Here is a 19,365-nt window from a genome sequence, read left to right on the forward strand (position 1 = left end):
CACTTATAATATTAAGGGAATCAAATAGAAATGTACAAATATGTCCATTTCATTTAACTTAGATCTTTAAAATTTAGAGAATTAACCCTACATAACAATGACAAAATCACTTTCCTCCATTAATTCATTTTGGAGCCTAATTTTGCATATACCAAAAGGAACATTCCCAAAGCATACCTGCAGACTCTGGCTGAAATGACCCCAAATTTCAGAGTTTCTACTTGAACCAGAGTGACTCTTCCTACTGCAGTGAAAACTTGCAACAGGATTTAGCCAATTCCATACATCAGGTTGTCGGTTCTTCTGCATTTTGAGGATCTTTCAGACCTCCTTGTAAAAAGATTTAGCTCAATGGTAAAGTTAAGTGGTGGGGAAAAAATCCTCCACATATAAAAGCAAATGAGTTTTTAGAGAATAGAGAATAATCTCCATGAGAAATTACTTCTAAATTATCCATGTGGAAATTAAACTTGGCTCTTGTTAACATTTCCATAGAAATATGCATTTTGATTAAACCAAATAAGTAAATACAAAAAAAGAATCCCTAGAAGTAGGCATAGTCATTTATCTATATACTCACAAATGTTTTGCTCTTTTCTGCTCATCAGTATTTTTTTCTTGCTTTATTTGCTTCATATCGTTTAACTTTATTTCCCATTATTCATGGAGAGGTTTTCTGTCTAAGACTAAATTGATTCTCTGCATACTTCTTATCTGTGAAGTCACTTCAGCAGAGAGTTACTCTTTGGAGTTAGGTCCTCGTCTCTAATCTGCATCCCGCAGCTAGTGCACTCGGTCTGGTGCTGCCCCATCACCGCCCTAAGGCATGTAGAGAGAGGGCTCTCGCTTTGCCCAGTCTGTTCACTGAGCTCCCTTTGAAATTGGTGAGGAAGGAGGTCTGTGGAGGGGAGAGATAGATGTACTGGGTGACTATTTGAAAGCAGTGTAATTTGTAAATTTGCCGCAAACTTTTAGTGAGAACTGGGGCGGGGGTTTCCGAGTTAACATGCAGAACTCAAAAGGAAAATGGAAGTTTCATTTCACTACCGAGGGTTCTGATATGAAAGGGATTTTTTCTAAAATTTTACCAAGATCCCGGCAATTAATCTATACACTTAAAGATATTAAAATATTCCTAACATTGCCATGTCATATGTATATTTATATGTATAAATAAACATCACACTCATATACACACATGCGCACACACACGCACACACACACACACACACACACACAGTAGCACTTATCAAATAATACTGCTTTATACCACCTGGCTGTTAATTTAAATTTGGAGCAAGTGAAATATACACCACCTAGGAGAGTGTACCTTTGACCATGAAGAGTGCGGAAAATCACCGCTGTAATTGATACTTTGCATTCACCATGAAAAGTTTTTATACTGTCAGTAGAGAGAAAGCCACATTTCATTTTGTCAAGCCAAAAACATACTACCTAACTGCCTTTGTATAAAAGCTAACACAACATGTCAAAAATAATAGCATAGCCCTCAATATACATTGAACTGGTGAAAGCAGTTAGGAACGGTTTGGCAAAGATAAAACGTAAAGTTAAGTTTTACATTATTTTCTTTTCATTCACATTCACACCAGGTAGACCTTGTCAAATACCTATAGTAAAGAAGAACGTGTTCACGCATGCAGAACAAAATAAAATAAGATTAAAAGCTCCAGGAAATCTGCCTGCTTCAAAAAACCATTAAAGTGTGCCTATCCCTCAAGCCTTACAAATGTGTTAATTGTCGTGTTTCAGTCATGTAAATATGTTTCAGCATAAAGTAAGCAAGATTTCCTGTTATAGAAGCACTGCTATCTGGGAGTGTGTGGGTAGGGAGGGACGAACAAGGACTAAATAACACACTGTAATGAAACCTGCCTTTGGGCAGCACATGCCTCAGTTCTGAATGCCCAGAAATACTTCGCAGACGCTCTGGGCTGCCTAGCAATGGGAATTTCTAATTCTGGCTAGCTTGACAAAGTAAATACAACTATTGAACATAAGACAGCTCCTAATAAAAAACAACAATTCCCCCTTGTAAACACCTACAGTTGGCCCCATTAAAAATTCTTTCTTCATATCCAGGAACTAGCAAACCCTTAAACGTGGGGATCTCAAAGTAACTACAGAGCAGTTGGGAGATGTAATGCTGTCGACATGTTATACATTGCCATTTCCACCGAGCCCTTCATACCCCATCTCAGGGCTTTGTGGAGCAATGTTCTGCACACACTGTAGGGCATTATGCAAGCAAACACATTGGCCATTATGCTCCCAGGACTCATTCATGGACAGCCAAAAGGAAATCAATATATGTTCATACTTACATACGAAAATATATGGTTGAGGGAGTGTTCATCCAAAGCTGCCAATTTGGAGTTATTTAGTGGACTGAAATTAGTGTGATAACTAAAGCAATTATCTGATTTCAAAATTCTCTGATTCCTGCTTTTTCACATGTTAGAATTCATCTCTTCCATTAGCTATGTATCAGTCAGACCTCTGCCAGTCCCTAAGTTAAAGTGCATCTGCTATAGTTTCAAAAATCTCTAGGATTTAGGGATCAGCCTTGAGCTTACACACATATTTATCTGCTAACAGTTTACTGAGTAGGAAGCTTCAGATTATAGTAAGGAGCAAACATTAGTTTGAATTCTAGCAGACAAGAACAGATTGTACCTTTTGCCACCTCCAGAATAGTTTCCATATGCTTTAAGAGAAAAAAAGTTCGCATATAATTAGTAGTTTGAATTTATTTCTAAAAGAAGTGTTTTTTTCAAGCTCAACATTCAGGTCCGAAAACGGTATATGTTCCTAAAATATCTTACTATTCTTAAGCCATCGGAGGGGTGGTACCAAAATATTGCTCCTAAAATGTTTCCTCACTTGTCTCGGGTAGAAAAGGGGCCTTCTGGACAAAGCAGGCTTGAAGAGCCTATCAAAACGACGGTCTCTCCACAGAAAGATCTCAGTCTTCTTCCACTTAACTGCCAGAGCAGCAGTAGGCCCTAGATCTCAAGAGTCTCTCAGCTTGGCCCTGCTCAAGCTTAATTCAGATTCTATACACTCTGGAGCTTATATGCTCCTGCCTGCATTGTGTGGTCCAGAGCCCATACGAGCCTTGGGTTAAGCAGAGTTGGAGACCAGTCAAAAGATTGCCAGAGTGAGAAGCCCTGCTACAATTCAGGAAGGATGAATGAGAGGGAGTCCGTTCAGGAGATATGGGGAGTCTCATTCAGGCCGTGATGCACAACCACAGGGTCACAGTGGCCATGTGGGACTTAACCACCCCATTCCTTTATCCTTTATCCTTTATCCATCCCAGAGAAGAGGCTAGTGGGGGGGGGGGGGAGGGGGAGGGGAGGCATCTTTCACAGTTTCTACTGTCCAAGTTTAGGTCACAATTCAAGTCACTTTATTCCAACTGTTACCTAAATGATATATTCTTTTCAGTCCTGCTCGTGTTAGAACATGAATGAGAATAAAATGTGCAAAAGAAAAAGGAGAGACCCAAAGAAAAGAAAAGGATACTGCCTTTAGTTTGTGTAGAAAGTACAACTATTTTAAGGAAAGTTCTCCAGGAATAATCTAGTTTGTTCTCCATCAGTGTATGAAATAAAGGAGGAGAATAACATGACTCCCCATATCTCCAATGTCTGAAAGTTCAGGAACATTGGAACTGAAACATGGTGGTATTCTCATTATTATGTAGTCCAAAAGATGCTGACTCACATTTTAAGAGGATTAAACGCAACAAGCCGTCCCCACAAACAGCACTGCCAGAGTCTTTCCTCCATGCACACTTCACACAGGGCCCAACCCCTCCACCTGGAATCTTCCTGTTGGGCAGGCGTGAGGCTGAGGACCACCACTCCCCACAGGAGCACGGCGGGAGTGGGAGGATCCTGTGGGTCACTTAGTGACTAGAATGTCTTTTCTGAATCAAAAGAAAGCAGGATCTAGAACAGCCTGTGTACACCACCTTTTGGGAAATTCTGTCTTTAATAGAATACACGTTTGCAACAACTGTTGTTTTCTGTTATTGACCCACAGCATCCTCCCACTCCCACCGTGCTCCTACCAAGCCAAACTTCTCCTAGCCGCGGCCACTCCCCTGTTTGGTGACTGCTCCAGAAAAGGTGCCCTTTTTTCTGTCCTTCGAAAATGCCAAGCTTATTCCTACCTTAAGACTTTTGCATTTCATTCCCTTTGCCTGGAAACTTCTTTTTCAGGTCCTCATTGGTCTTTTCTGAAAATTTAGATCTTAGCTCAAATGTACTCTGCAGAAAGGCTTTCACCAATTAGAGTAGTACCCCCAGACAGTATCATATCACCATGTTTCATTTCCTTAAAAGACTTCTCACTGTCTGAATTATCTTCTCCATTTGTTGGCTTTCCTGTATGTTAGCTGTCTCTCCTTGTGTTAATAAGTGTCTATGTATTGTCCCTTTCTGAAGTTGTAAGTTTTTTGAAAGCAAGGATTTTGCCTGTCTTGTTCACTATTTTACCTCCAGTGCTTAGAAAAGTTCTGGCACATAGAGCAGTGAGTAAGAATGTGGACTTTGAAGCCAGAATGCCTGAGTTCAAATCCCATTTGAATACCCTGAAGTTGCGACATCACTTCGGTATTTTTCAGACTTGGTCACGTATTCTACAACCAGTTGAAAGGGAAGCTTGGAAGTAAAGTCTTTATTCAGGATGGCCGTATATTCCCGGGTACTTCTACTAAAGGAGGAAGGGAGAGTGGACACTGGAGGTTAATGACAGTCTCTATCAGAGTCCACAGCCCTTCGGAACCCAAATATCCGTGCACAGCCTCTTCCCACACACTTACCTCTTCTTCAGGGGTGAGTGGGGAATCCTACTGGAGAGAAACTGCAAAAATTCTCTGCCCTGGCAGTAGAGGAGTGTAGCCGAGTTTGTAACCCTCAGTTCTGCCCTCTGGAAGGAACTCCCTTGTCCACTCTCCTTTGTACCCCTTTAGAAAGTTATTCCTTGTCCATTATCATTGATGGCTACGTGAAGTCGCTATTATAGAGTCTGTGCCCTTTGGGGGCTGCACAGTTTTTACAGCCCACTAATTGATAGATCAGATTTGGGGGCTTAAGATTACTTTAGGGGTTGAATACTCATAGACTCTTGACCAGGCTTGTAGTTTCTTTGGCAAAACAACCCCCAATCTTGGGGCAAGTAACTTCCCGCTGCCACTGCTGCCGGTGCTTCTTGGCCCCCATGAAGCAAGTCACTGGACACTGAAACACTGGGCTGGCCTCCATTTCCACAGCTGCCTCTCTGCTCCCATGAAGCCTGTGAAGCTGTTGACTAGTCACTAGAATGCAAAAAAACACAACAACACAAAAAACTGTCCCTGCAACAGTGCTTGCCAATTGCAGCAGTAAAAGTAGCAGGAGGACAGCACCTGCTTCTCTTCCACCTTCTAAATCTAGTACAGCTGCGTCTAACTGGATAAGCCTAATTCACACCTTTCCAGCCTCTTACCTGCAGGCAGACACACCACAAGGCAGTTGAAATGGGCGCATGTCCACCACAACTCTTACCTTGTAAGACTTGAGTCTTATTTTCTGGCCTCTCTGTTCTACCTATACCTCTCTCTTTCATCTTACTTGTAACTAGCTTGAAGCCATCTGAAATAATAGACTTGAGAGGGAAGGCAACACCCTTAATCTGACTTTTGTCTCTGAGCTGGCTCCCATTTTTCTGGCCAGCCTCTTAATGAGGTATTTCACCAAGGCTTAGGGGCAAAGACATCTGTGAAGGTTGCCTGCTCTGGTGTGCAATTGCAGAAATAGCTGGGTTTTTTCAACCTTCTGACATCCCAAATTACCAAGCTTTTATTCACTTTAAGTTGTGAGCTGCAGGCAGGGCATTTCCTTTAATAGAGTTGTAGTTCCTCTACCTCGTCTTGCATATTCTATAGCTCTAGCCTAAGTTCATTTCTCTTTCATAAATAACTTTGCCAAAAATGGCAAGAAGCCACTAACACAACAATATCCTGAATTTCTCCAACGTTTCAACTAGAGCCACAGGCCTAACAAGGGTAGTCAGCTTTCCAATCTGTGATACTGACCTCACTGCCCACCTTCCAACCACTAAGCCAACTTAGATTTTTTTTTTTTAACATCTTTATTGGAGTATAATTGCTTCTCAATGGTGTGTTAGTTTCTGCTCTATAACAAAGTGAATCAGCTAACACATATATATGGAATCTTTAAAAAAAAATGGTTATGAAGAATCTAGGGGCAGGACAGGAATAAAGACGCAGATATAGAGAATGGACTTGAGGACACAGGGTGGGGGAAGGGTGAGCTGGGACGAGGTGAGAGAGTGGCGTGGACTAATATATACTACCAACTTAGATTTTGATGGTAGAACTCGATCCATTTTTCAGGTCCCAAATTCTCCGTAAGGAGGATATAGGTTAGGCTGCTATTAAAGAAATTCAAAGATGCAGTGGCTTAAATAATATGGAACACATACATACCACATAAAAGCTCAATTCGGTGGCCCAGGGCTCTTTTGGTGCCAGGTGGTGTCAGGAGACCCTAAACTAATTCTGTGGTTTTGCTATGCCCTCCTCAGCCCATAGCTTCCGTTTGATGGCCCAGGACAGCTGCTTCAGCACCTACCCTCAAGTCCACATTTCAGCGAGTGGGAAGAGGGAAGTTTGGCTTGTCCCTAACGTTGTGGAGCCTAGAGCAGGAATGCAAATAAAGGACCACATTATTATATGCCTCAATATTTAAAAGTTACCAAGCCAAAAAATCATTAAATATGCTTTCCCTTCCTTCCTTCACAAATATACCTACCTGGAAAGCCAAGTTTAAATTTAGGATCAGGGTTCTACTCCAGAACATGGAGACATAGGAAGAACGGGCCTACAGCCCATCTCCTTTCTCTCCCCACCCCTGTCTCCTTCCCACACACAGCAGGCAACGTGATTGTGCCTGGGGACACCCAGCCTTCACATCCAAACTCTGTCCACACTCCCCACAAACAGCCACCCCTTGGCTCCTCCTGGGGCCCCAGGGTGTGCACATAGACGACACAGTTTGCCCACGGTGGTCAAACCTGGGGAAGAGACCTGTGCAGGCTTTGTGGCCATTTGCACAGGGAGTTCTGAGGTTCTGAGTACCCAGAGTGTGTCCTATAATGAAGGGTACAGGCTCTAGATGGGCACATCCCCTTCGCCCTGTTAATTCCTCACCCCATGAGGAGGGGTGGGTCAAAGCCCAGGGCGGGGGTCCTCTTGCTGGGGTCGAATAACGATGCCAAGGGAAAAGGGAAGTAATTGGCACCTCCCCCTCTCTAAGGATCTAACCTTGAGCTTAATCATAGCACTTCTGCTCAAGATGAAGCAACCAGAGCTTAATCACTCAGCCTCAGCTATTGGCAAAGGCAGCTGGGGAGCGTGGCCTTTATTCTGGGAGGCCATGTGTCCCACTAACACTCAGAGATTCTTTTACTCGCTGCAAAGGAAGAGAATAGATATTGGGAGTAAGCTAGCAATCTCTGCCACAGACACATGCCTTTTCACAAATCACACTTATGTTTAGACAAGTGAGTTCTTCACAATCTGCTTTCAGAGAGGTGAGTTTGGAGGCAAGACAATACTGTCAGTTATAATTGACGGTCAAAATAATTGCACACCTGAGCATTTTTCAATGGGCAGCCAATGTGCAATGTTCCAGCTCTGAAATTTTGTCTAATTTTCAGATCAATCAGGAAGAACCAAATGAATTTTTTTCAATTCAAAGGATATAGTATGATTATGACATTCAATAAAACAATTTTAATCCAAAACCCTGGGGATGAATTGGATCTTAAACAAACAAACAAAACTGAAACCTAAAACCTGACCATGTTTTGGCAGCAATTCTTCCAGAAATATTCGGCTGCTATCAAACGTACACTTATCAATCCAAAAAGAGCCAAAATATGGTTCTGGCATGATTTCCACTGTCCTACTCATACACAAGAGTAACACAAAATTCACAAAATTAGGCAAATGCATCTTCCACACTGCAAAATTTTAGCCAGATATAGAATAACTACAATGTAACATTGCATTGTAATAATGTAATGATTATGGAATAATATAAATGCAATAATATAAAAATATAATAATTATGTAACGGCATATAACACTGTGCGAGTTTTTTGCAAGTTGAAATAACACTCTGAATTCTTGTGAAGAAATAATAGTGATGATGAATAGCATATCAAAGCCTGCTTCATCTGGTTCCTTCCCTCTACCCTCCTCCTAGCGCCCCCCGGAAGGAAATCAGTCTCTCACAAAGGAAATATATCCCCTTTTATGATATAAAAGAGACTCTGAGCACTACTTTAACCCCTGCCCTCTGGGCTGGGGGGGGGGGCATCAGGTGTGCATTTCCTTGGTCAGAAACTAAGTAGGGAGCCTTCCGCCATTAGCAGGGGCTCACACAAAGAGTGAATGCTTCGGGAGGGTGATCGTTTTGCTATGGCCCTTCTCGGCACTGTAGCTGACTACTGGTTGTCTCCCAGTATCCATTTGCTCCTTCTTCCATAGTAATGCATTTGCTGAACATTTTCACATATTTTAAAACATTTCCCAGCCTCCCTCGCAACCAGGTGTGGCCATGTTTAAGTTCTGGATGTGTATGGAAGTGATGTGTCCAACTTGCAAGTCTTCCTTCATGGCCCCTGCTTCCCACCAGCTGAGAGAGAGCAAAAAAGATCAGCCTTGGAGCCAGAAGTGGGAGCCGCTTGTTGAGGATGGCAGACCAGTCCTTCCGGTTCAGCATTGCCTACTTCTGGTCCGTAAAGTGGGAGATAAATAAACTTCTGTCTGTTTTTTAGCCGTTTCTTGAAGTGGGTTGGGATATCTCTGTATTGCAGCTACTTAGCCTATACTCTAATTCATTCCCTACCATCCAGAGCAGTGCCTCATAACACAGAATATGGCTACAGAAATCAGCAAATCATGCTCCAGGTTAGGGCATCACACAGCTCTTGAAAGAATCAGTGGAGTGGGATGACGAGTCTTTTGTGCATTGGTTTCCTGCCCATGATATAAAGAAGGGGAAATGCTTTTAAAACTTGAGTGGAGAAGCTTCATCTTCTGACATTCCTTTTGTTATTGTGTCAGCATTAAACACATGTGCAAGATAGATTTTTTTTTAAATAAATATGGGCTTCCCTGGTGGCACAGTGGTTAAGAATCTGCCTGCCAGTGCAGGGGACACAGGTTCAAGCCCTGGTCTGGGAAGATCCCACATGCCGCGGAGCAACTAAGCCCATGCGCCACAACTACTGAGCTTGTGCTCTAGAGCCTGCAAACCACAACTACAGAGCCCACGTGCCACAAATACTGAAGCCCGCGCGCCTAGAGCCCGTGCTCCGCAACAAGAGAAGCCACCGCAATGAGAAGCCTGCGCACTGCAACGAAGAGTAGCCTCCGCAACTAGAGAAAGGTTGCATGCAGCAACGAAGACCCAACGCAGCCATAAATAAATAAATAAATAAATAAATAAATAAATAAACAAATAAATAAATAAATTTTAAAAATAGATAAATAAAAATAAATAAATGGACCCCAAATTGCCTCCTTAATACAGCCATGCATATTTTCACTGGCCCAGAAGCCAGGCACCTAACATGCCCCGTTTTCACTATTTTCTTACTAAGTATGAGGAAAATTATTTAGCCTTTTTAAATCTTCCCGGAAGCGGAGACAATGACTGCAGTTTCCTTTTATATTTATATTTCTTTACAGCACTGCAGTAGAGGGCAATGTGTAGTAAATGCTAAGACTTAGTGATGAGACCTGCTGGCCGAGTCCAATATTCTGTTTCTGTTGCTTACAAATATATGTTTTTCATTAAATTTGTAGATTCATTTCCTTGCCCTAATAAGCTCACTTATTTTTATCTTGTCCCAAAGGTATTTTTATGAGCCACCTCACATGCCTTCTTGAAGCAAAAAGAGGTAGAAATAAATTAGTGTAGTACTTAATAATTCACAAAACACTTCATATCTCATATGATCCCCATAACAGTCTTATGAGGGGAGAATTATTCACTTGTGATAGATGAGGATACTGAAGCTAGACAGGTGAAGTGACTTATCTGAAGTCACATTGAGAGCGAGTGACAGAGGGAGGTATTAAACTGTCACTGGCTGCCTCTGTGAAGGGACCAATGTAGAACCTATATGTTCTAAGGTGTTTACAAGTTTTAATTTAAATTGATTGTGTTTTAAAGAAAAAAGAAAAAAACTATTAGGAAGTATTTTGAAATATTAACTCCTATTTCTGTGATTGTGAGTAATGGAAAGTTTGACTTTTCAGGACATGTCATAAATTTTAAAGAATTAAAACAGATCTCTATTCATTTGCTAAGGGTTAAAATTGTACTACATCAATTGTTTTCAGAAAACAAACAGTGCCTGGTGGTTTGGCCTTGGCAAAAATATGAAAAATATAAATTGATTTAACTTATTTTAATGGTATTTACCTGCAATTTGTCTCAAATCCAGGTGTAACCTAGATTCATTATCTTGCCCCTTCTGTCTGGGAACTGTGAGTGCTGAGCACAGGTCTGGCAGGCTGGGAGAAAAGGAATTAGGAAGAGAGCTATGGAGCCAGGAAACCCAATCCTATGTACAATCAGTAGAGTTGCTGACTCAAGAAGGAACAAAATATAGTCAGTGGCTCAGCCCAACAAAGGGACAGAGAGGTAGGCAGAGGGGAAAGAATCTCGGTCCAGCTCGGCTTGGTACTTACTCTCTGGAGCCACAGAGCAAAGCACTTCCGCTGCTACTTCTATATTACGACCCAGGGCTTCCTATGGGGCTAAGGGTGCCTTTTGGCAGGAACTCCCCTAATCCGCCAGGGCATTTTGTCAGCTTCGCTATTTCCCACCTTGTAGCACTGAAGGAAAGGGACCCATTAACGCAGTGGGATGAATCGCTGTAAAGTACATAGGCCTCTGCGGAACCTTGAGAGTTGTCGCACCTTTCCCAGATCCCTTTGCCTACATAGAAATCATCATTCAAGACAAGGCATGCATGGAAAAAATAGGCAGGCAGTCAGCCAGACAAGCATCTCTTTCCTCCCAGAATCTGGGAAAAGAAAATCAGGTGGAAAAATTTTAGCTCAAGATGTAAGGTAGGGCTTCCCTGGTGGCACAGTGGTTAAGAATCCGCCTGCCAACGCAGGGGACAGCGGTTCAAGCCCTGGTCTGGAAAGATCCCACATGCTGCGGAGCAACTAAGCCCGTGCGCCCCAACTACTGAGCCTGCACTCTAGAGCCCTTGAGCCACAACTACTGAGCCTGCGCTCTAGAGTCCGCGAGCCACAACTACTGAAGCCCGTGCGCCTAGAGCCCGTGCTCCGCAACAAGAGAAGCCACCGCAATAAGAAGCCTGCGCACTGCAACGAAGAGTAGCCCCCCGCCCCGGCTCTCAGCAACTAGAGGAAAAACCCGCGTGCAGCAGCGAAGACCCAATGCAGCCAAAAATTAAATAAATGGATAAAATAAAATAATTTTTTTTTAAATGTAAGTTATGTTTTTGGCGCTGGCCTCAGAACCCCAGGTATAAAATGAGAAAGATGAGTACCTTGATCTGGTTTACAAGATTGAATCTCTACAAGATTTTTTGATAGTCTTGATTTTTACTGAAACCATTACCCAGTGCAACGTCAAGGTCCAAACGTTTATACCCCCACAGCCTTGCAGCTTTGGTCTAAACAGGTCACCGTACTGTGTAGTGTATCTTACAGCACATTTTCTCAGAAGACAGATCTGGGGTACAGCAGCATCTGAACGTTTACGTGTCAAGTGTGTAAATGCTTTGGAAGCCTCAAAGGGAAAGTGCCTGACACACCTGGCAAGCCTGGAACCTGATCTCTCCTTCTTCCTCGCTGCTTCACATCGCACTGACATGGTGCACGGGGGGAGGCTTAGAAAGGGAGAAAACAAAACCCACTGCTTGAGAATTTAGGCTGCAGAGTAAGCTCGTTCGAGTAACAATCAACAAAAGCTGGCAAAATCACACGTAGATTCACATATTTCCAAGAGCCATCCTTGGGCTTTTTTCAAAGGACATGGGTGTGCAACTAGCTTTTACGGTGTGACATTTGGTTAGAAGCATTTAACCACATCACCCCAAATTTTTGTGCTCAGAAGTTACACACGAATGGTATTTGACTCTTCTTCAAAGCCATTCAACCTGAAAGATTTCCAAGCATGTCACACGTCACATTTAGCTACTTTTGCTATGAAGGGCTTTCCGCCAACTGGCTCACGCTCATTGCCTAGAGAAGCAAAGGAAGAGAAATTTTTAGCAAATAGGTAAGCTCCTGAAATAAATGATATTATGCTGGTTCTGAATAAACTACACTAGTTTCCTCATTTGGATTGTCAGAGCAGTAGAAGCCTTCCACCAAATGCATCTTAGAGATGTATCCGTTCCACCGTTAAGCAAATCACCATTTCTGTATGTCAGAATCCAGTTCAGTATTTAACACCTAGCCCGTCTCGGTGAAGCTTTTTCTGGCCCCCTCCCCGCACCACGATTTCTGCTTTGTCTCTGCCGTTCTTGTAGACAAAACTTGGACTGCTCACTATGAGGGTTACCTGTGTGCTTGCCTCATGCCTGTTACTGGATTGTAAGGCAGCACGGAGTGTGGAGGGTGCTCTGTTCACATATCTTTTCAGAATGCCTTGCTTCGAGTAGATTCTAAGTATTTGTTGACTCCAGTTGATTTCCTAAACAGCCTAATCACCATCTGACCTCATCTTTGTGAGGTCCCAACCAAAAGAATACACACACACACACACACACAAACACACACATAAGTTTTGTTTTGTTTTTGTTTTTTTTTAAATCTTCATCCTTCCTGTTTTCACATTTATTTATTTATTTATTTATGGCTGTGTTGGGTCTTCGTTTCTGTGCGAGGGCTTTCTCTAGTTGCGGCAAGCGGGGGCCACTCTTCATCACGGTGCGCGGGCCTCTCACTATCGCGGCCTCCCCTGTTGCGGAGCACAGGCTCCAGACGCGCAGGCTCAGTAGCTGTGGCTCACGGGCCCAGTTGCTCCGCGGCATGTGGGATCTTCCCAGACCAGGGCTCGAACACGTGTGCCCTGCATTGGCAGGCAGATTCTCAACCACTGCGCCACCAGGGAAGCCCCATGTTTTTTAATGGTGACTTTTCTTTAAGTTTCAGAGAGCCTTCAGGTCATGCATATACCCTAGTCATTTTTCCTTTACTCATTAGCAATTACTACAAGATCTTAAAGAAACATTTAAACTCAGCCATATAATTAAATATCTCTTCCCCTCCTGCTTCCTCACGTGAACACTGATAGAGTTAACACTACTGCAAAGACATTCGTGACCTCAGACTTTAGAGTCATGCATGTCTTTTAGATTCCTTCCTGAGCCTTTCACACTTTCATTTCTACCTGAAATCCTTTCTGAAACTAGGGTATGAAGAAATGAAAGAATTGTTTAAAGCAAAGGCAAAATGTGTCTTATTTGAGTTCTTTTTTATTATTCAAGAAATAGACATTTAATGACTTAAGTGACAGGCTGGGTACTAAGCATACAAATGAATAATACTATATTTATATTACTGTATGGATATTATAGCTTTTCTGGACCTTTCTGACATCTTTGTTGATCACATATCTATATAATACTGTCTTTCATCCTATATATATTTGTACCAGCAAACTGAAATCAAGGAAGAATATTTTCATAAATTATTTTTAATGTTTTAAAATGTTTTGATCCTTGCACACAGCTTGTGTTTACATGACAATAAACAAGCCTTTTATCAGGAAAGAAACTAGCCAGAACATACGCTGGTGGATCACAATATTTTGACCCAAAAAAATGGTTTTTCCCTTTTTCATCTTGAATTTTTTTTGTTTTTCATATTGAAGGGAGTTTTCAAATGAAGGGTTTCAGGTAGGTTGTCTCCAGGTCAGTTCACCTCATCAAGGCTTTGCTTAGTCATCAGGGGATGACCCCATCCTGCCCTACTTACCTTTAGCCTCGCACACCCACTCTGCCTCACGCAAGAAACATGTTCCTTTGAGTTTGGATTTTTATGAAACAAATCATGTGGTCTGGGAGCACTGATAGTTGAAGGAATTTGATAGAGATCCTTTTGAAAACCAAAAAAGGTCTTTTGAAATATGAATATTTCTCCCTAATTACTGTAACTGTTTTGTAATGATGGTTGGTTACTGGGTCTCCTTAAATCAACCTGCAGAAAAACAGGAGGGGGAGATGTTCAAAGTTACACTGTATGTTTGAAAACATGACCCAACGTGACGCATAGAAACAAACTTACCAAGACCTATAGCAGATGTTATGGCTGACTTATCTGGGCATATGAAAAATATTGACCCTTTGATTGGTATCATTTTTTTCATTATGTCAATATGACATTTGTCTATGAAAATTGTAAGTTCCTTAAAGAAAGTATAGCCTTGAAATAAAAATCATCAGGTCAACTTAATAGACAAAGGGAAACAAGCATTTGTGGGAATCCATAATTGCTGAAAAGCTACATTCTGTTGAAAAATAATACCATCTTGGAGCTCTAGCCAAAAAAAAAAAAAAAGAAAGAAAAAGCCAAAAAACAACCCTGCCATTATTATGTGATATTTTTCAATTATGCTTTTATTTATGCACTTACATGTTTTCATTTCTACCTAAATAAGAAAAATCTTAATACATTTAGGTTTGGACTCTGGAAATGTGCCACTAAGAGTCCTGGTCCAGTTTCTGTAATGGCTACAATTTGTAAAATCTAGTAGGAATAGGATGTGATTATATTCGGCTTCAGTCTGAGAATTGTTTTAGCAAGAATTTTATATGCAAGACTAAATGCTGATCAACAGAGCATAATATTGTATTCTGAAGTGTGCTGGCAAAAGCAAAATTAATTATTTCTTTTCTTCTTTCTTTCCTTCCCCTGAAATCTTCTGCCATAGCGACTGCATTTGCCTCCAGACTTGTCAGACACAGTGAGCCGCTCGAGCAAACAGGATCTGGCAGAATCCGCCAAGCTGCTGGGCCCAGGCTGTGGCATGACGGCCCGAGGCAAGAAGCACCTGGACTTCTAGTGATTCCTCCTTAGTGGTTGACGCAGAATTATATGACACTCTAATTATGATTGCTAATAGCTTATGTAAATATTTTTCTTAACGATTTGACCTCCAATCCTTGAAAAACACAGTTAGGATTGCAAAATGAGGCCACCATTCTTCGTTATTTGAACCAACTTTCTATACAGCAATAGTAGAGCAGAAATACTTTCACTTTAAATTTTGGTTTATGCTATATCTAGAGAAAATAGATAATTTTATTTTTAAATAAAAGCAAATCAAGATGCCTTACAGTGGTCATTAGTGTATGTGTGTTTAAGGCACTCAGTTCATGGTAAAGTGCATGTTACAGCAGGTAGCATATAAAACGTTATGAAATTCAAAATTATGTATGAAAAACGTATTTTCTCTTCATTTCTGAAAAAGACACCTCCCACCAAAAATGCTAAGGTTTTTTTAAGAAATGAAAAAATTTGTTTGCTAATAGATGAAGACTAAAATAAAATGAATTTGCATTTATGCATCCTGTTATGAAATTGATGAAGACAAGATAGTATTTTGGGATTAAGACTCCATTAAAAATAATTAGTCTGCCATAGTAGTTAATAAATATAAAGAACTTGAGTGATAGAAAACTTAGACAAAGAAGTAGATGGTCTCTGTTTAAACAATTAAAGTTCGCACTGTGAAATTATGTCAATAGACATAATTCAGGATTGAAATTCAAACCGACAGCCACATTCATGCTAGGATACTGGGGGAAAACATGTATTGAAGCTTGGTGAGAGATTTTTACAAAACATCGGTCTGAGACAAAGTATAAAAAAGCTAACTCAGATTTCCATTGCATCAGGTAAAACCCTTTGTTAATTATGAACATTGGTAGGTGTGTACATTTATAACAATATAAACATGTCTTTGTGGATATATTGAACTCGTTTTCATATGAAATACTAGTTTTTTGAATCATAGTTCCATATTCTCAAAGCTTTTGACAAATAGTAGACAAAAAGTAAAAGTTAGAAAAGTAACTTGCATATTTAAGTAAAGAGTCTCAGTTTTTAAAAAAGCTGTTTAACATCTATTAGGAGAAACTGAATTTTCAAGATACATTTCCAAATATATTAGACTATCTTGAAGCAGTTATATCTAGCATTTTTGAGCAGTTTGCTTTTAATATACCACAAATTATACTTTATTTGTTCTTGACAACATTGCGGAAAACAAAGCCTAGGTTTTTAAAACTGTCTAACCGATATGATGAATGTCAGTCACTTAAAAAAAACCCACTGTAGCATAAACACATACTGTATACAGCTTTTATTCAGAATTAGAATAATTGAATCAATGACAGTGATTTGCCAGGATGTCAAATCTCTCCATCATATCCTGTCACTACCAGTTTATTTTTTGTGATCAAAATCAAAAAGACAACTATTTTGTCACCTGCTATTTCATTAGTACTAAAAATCAGGTTTCTCCTATTTTTTTAGAATGTCTGGTTTATTTTTTTCACTTCTTTTAATTCGAAAGACACAAATTCTTCCCCATTTTCTTTTCAAAATAAAGTTTAAGAATTGATCTGTCAGTTAAAATTAAAGGGCTTTCATATTAAGCAAAGGTGCTTTTAAAATTTAAAGCAACTTCAAAAAATCAATTTAGTCCATAGATAATAAATAATATGCAGATACTCCACAAAAGCTTTGCTATGTCCTTTGAAAGCATTATGAACAATGTGAATAAGCTCAAGTGAATATTTTAGTCGGGTTATTATTTTAATAAGGCTAACCTTTTTCTTACCGTGTTGTGATTCGTTTTATACAAACACACAACGGAACAATTACATAGCATTTGACTCTGAAAAGGAAATGTGAGGTCATCGGATATGAAAATTGCTTGTCAAAAATACTTAGTAGGTCATTGATTTACTACCCTAGCTACCATGTCTATAAAATTAACAGCCAATTACTAGTTAGTATATGCTTTGCAAATAAATACTATAAAAATTGAATGTGCATATTTGAACCCTTATTTTAAATATAAAAGAAACTTTTAAAACTCAGTGAAAGTGCATTTTGAACAATAATAGTACCTGGGCTTTCCAAAAATCAGATTCAAGTGCTTTGTTGGTCTGATTCACTAGGCAAACTTTGTAAAAAATAAGCTACTGGAGAGGGATGTATATTTTTGTTTTGCTCTGATAAAAACCCACTCTAAAAATGTGTTTTCTTTCCTTCTGGAAACATCAATTGTCCATATGCTAATAACTTACTACATAAAAATACTGGTCCTCAATAATGCTACTGTAGGTATACAAGCCATTTTGGTATATTATGAAATATACACTCTATTGACAGATTTCTTTTTCAATTATCAGCTTGTCTCAAAGACTTTAAGTAACAATGCCAAACAGTGTTTGAAACGTCCTCATATCTTTTAAATGTTTCTAAAACTTCTAAACCCTCTATGGTATTTATTTCTTACGCTAGATTTGCCTTTCTTTAACATGAGGTAAATATTTTGACTGCTAGAGTCTGCTCAGGTGCTGGGGTTCTAAGACCTTCCGAATTTCTTTTTAGTAGCCACCAATTTCCACTTTTCTCTGCCATTTATTCTTTATCTCCACCTCCAGGACCTGCAAATACTAACAAACACTAGACAAAATAAAAGTACTTCAAAAGGAAGCAACACTGCAATCAATTCCCTATCTTTTAAAGAATCAACACACGAATGAGCATACAAAACAAAAGTAGGGGGAGAGCCCTATTCATTTGTTTAAGCCCATTATGAATGTCATTTCTAAAGCATCATGTTAATGATTTCCAAAGATAGTCACCATCAACACCACCAAATTTAAGCAATTCTAGCCCTAAGTATTTACACTTTGAACTTCAAAACTGAGCAGTGAAGTCATTCAGAACTGAGGCAAAAAAAAAAAATTTTTTTTATCAATAATAAAAAACAGATGAGGTTTATTCTTGAGGAACAGAAAAGGGAAGAATTTGTGTTTGGCCTTGGTGAGCCAAGCGTTATACAAAGCAGAAAACCCTTTAAAAAAAAAAAAAAAAATCTCGTTAACATTAAGGCCCGGAGCAAAAAGAAATAAGCAGAAGAATATGGACACCATTCTACGATGACAAAAATTCACCAAACAAAGCTGAATCTTAGAATAATACTGTATGAATGACTCCTAGGAAGCCTAGTTATGACTTTTTTTTAAAGGAGGAAGAAATGATTATGTGAGCCATGTCAGGAAGCAGCTGCTTCCTTCCCATTTAAGACGAGGCACAGCTTTGGGGTGGGGAGGAGGGATATTCTGGGAATTCATTATAGTAAAACGCATTTGTTTACTTGGAGTAATTTGAATGTTTCTTACTCAACCGTTCAGCTCGAATTCTGTTCACCTGGTCTCCCTAAGTCAGTCAAGTTTGGAGAAAAATCATAGGTTGTAAGTCTCACGATTCTACCAAGGACATCACAAATAGATGGCCACCATCCTGGAAGATGGCGTCAAAGCATCCCTGAAGAGTTCCCATTCATAAATATATAAATATACCTATCAATAAATAAATAAACAAGAATTAGTTCAAGAATGAGTAAAAGGCCACCTCGGGGCAGTGCTTCCACACAGTATCTGCCGTGCTGTCCCCAAGGGCATGCCTGGAGCTCCATTCAAAAGGACAGCTCGTCTCCCTAGGGTGAGGGCACAAGGCAGAAGGCAAGGCAGCTGACCCATCCTGCTGGATCAGAGGGCACCTGCAGCTGAGTGGCCGCTTCAGACTAAACCAGGCTGCTGAGCCACCGCGCCCTGGCAAGCCTGACCCTCAGAGGACACGTGTACGTGCCTAAGTGCACACAGGCAGCTGGCTCCTCTGCGGCCACAGCACTCCCCTCCTCCCGGCCTCAGCTCCTGCACCCAAATGCCACACCCGGTGCTCCAAAGTCTCTGCTCTCTGCACAACAGAGCCGTGGGCCAGGACTGGCTGCCTGACCCTGGCCCAAATCAGAGTCACTTGGAAACCGTCCCTTCTTGCAGGGGAGAAGTGAGCCAGCCAGCGGCTGCCACACTCACACATAGCCTTCCTCTGACAGCTCCCTGGGCACATGGCCCTCAAGGAATGTAGGCTGCAAAATGTTAAGAGGTAGAAATATCTGCACGGGTGACTGTACCAATAGTGCGTACGTGCGCACACTGCCGAAGTGTGCACGCGTGCAGCGCAGG

General features: G+C 40.7%; 1 protein-coding gene across 2 annotated transcripts in view; it reads left to right on the top strand.

Annotated features, from left to right (window-relative positions):
- ELP4 (elongator acetyltransferase complex subunit 4) overlaps positions 1–15,632 on the top strand; it is a 221,601-nt gene extending 205,969 nt beyond the window's left edge. Inside the window, exons 10-11 of one of the 2 annotated variants that reach the window (XM_068555179.1) lie at positions 8,634–8,834; positions 15,030–15,632. In XM_068555179.1, coding sequence (XP_068411280.1) covers positions 8,634–8,834; positions 15,030–15,161 — 333 coding nt within the window. In that variant the 3' untranslated portion in view covers positions 15,162–15,632. The remainder of the gene's footprint in view (positions 1–8,633; positions 8,835–15,029) is intronic. The other variant, XM_068555180.1, reaches the window with a different exon arrangement.
- Positions 15,633–19,365: the final 3,733 nt, after the last annotated feature.

This window comes from Eschrichtius robustus, chromosome 11, assembly GCF_028021215.1.
Source record: "Eschrichtius robustus isolate mEscRob2 chromosome 11, mEscRob2.pri, whole genome shotgun sequence".
NCBI lineage: Eukaryota > Metazoa > Chordata > Mammalia > Artiodactyla > Eschrichtiidae > Eschrichtius > Eschrichtius robustus.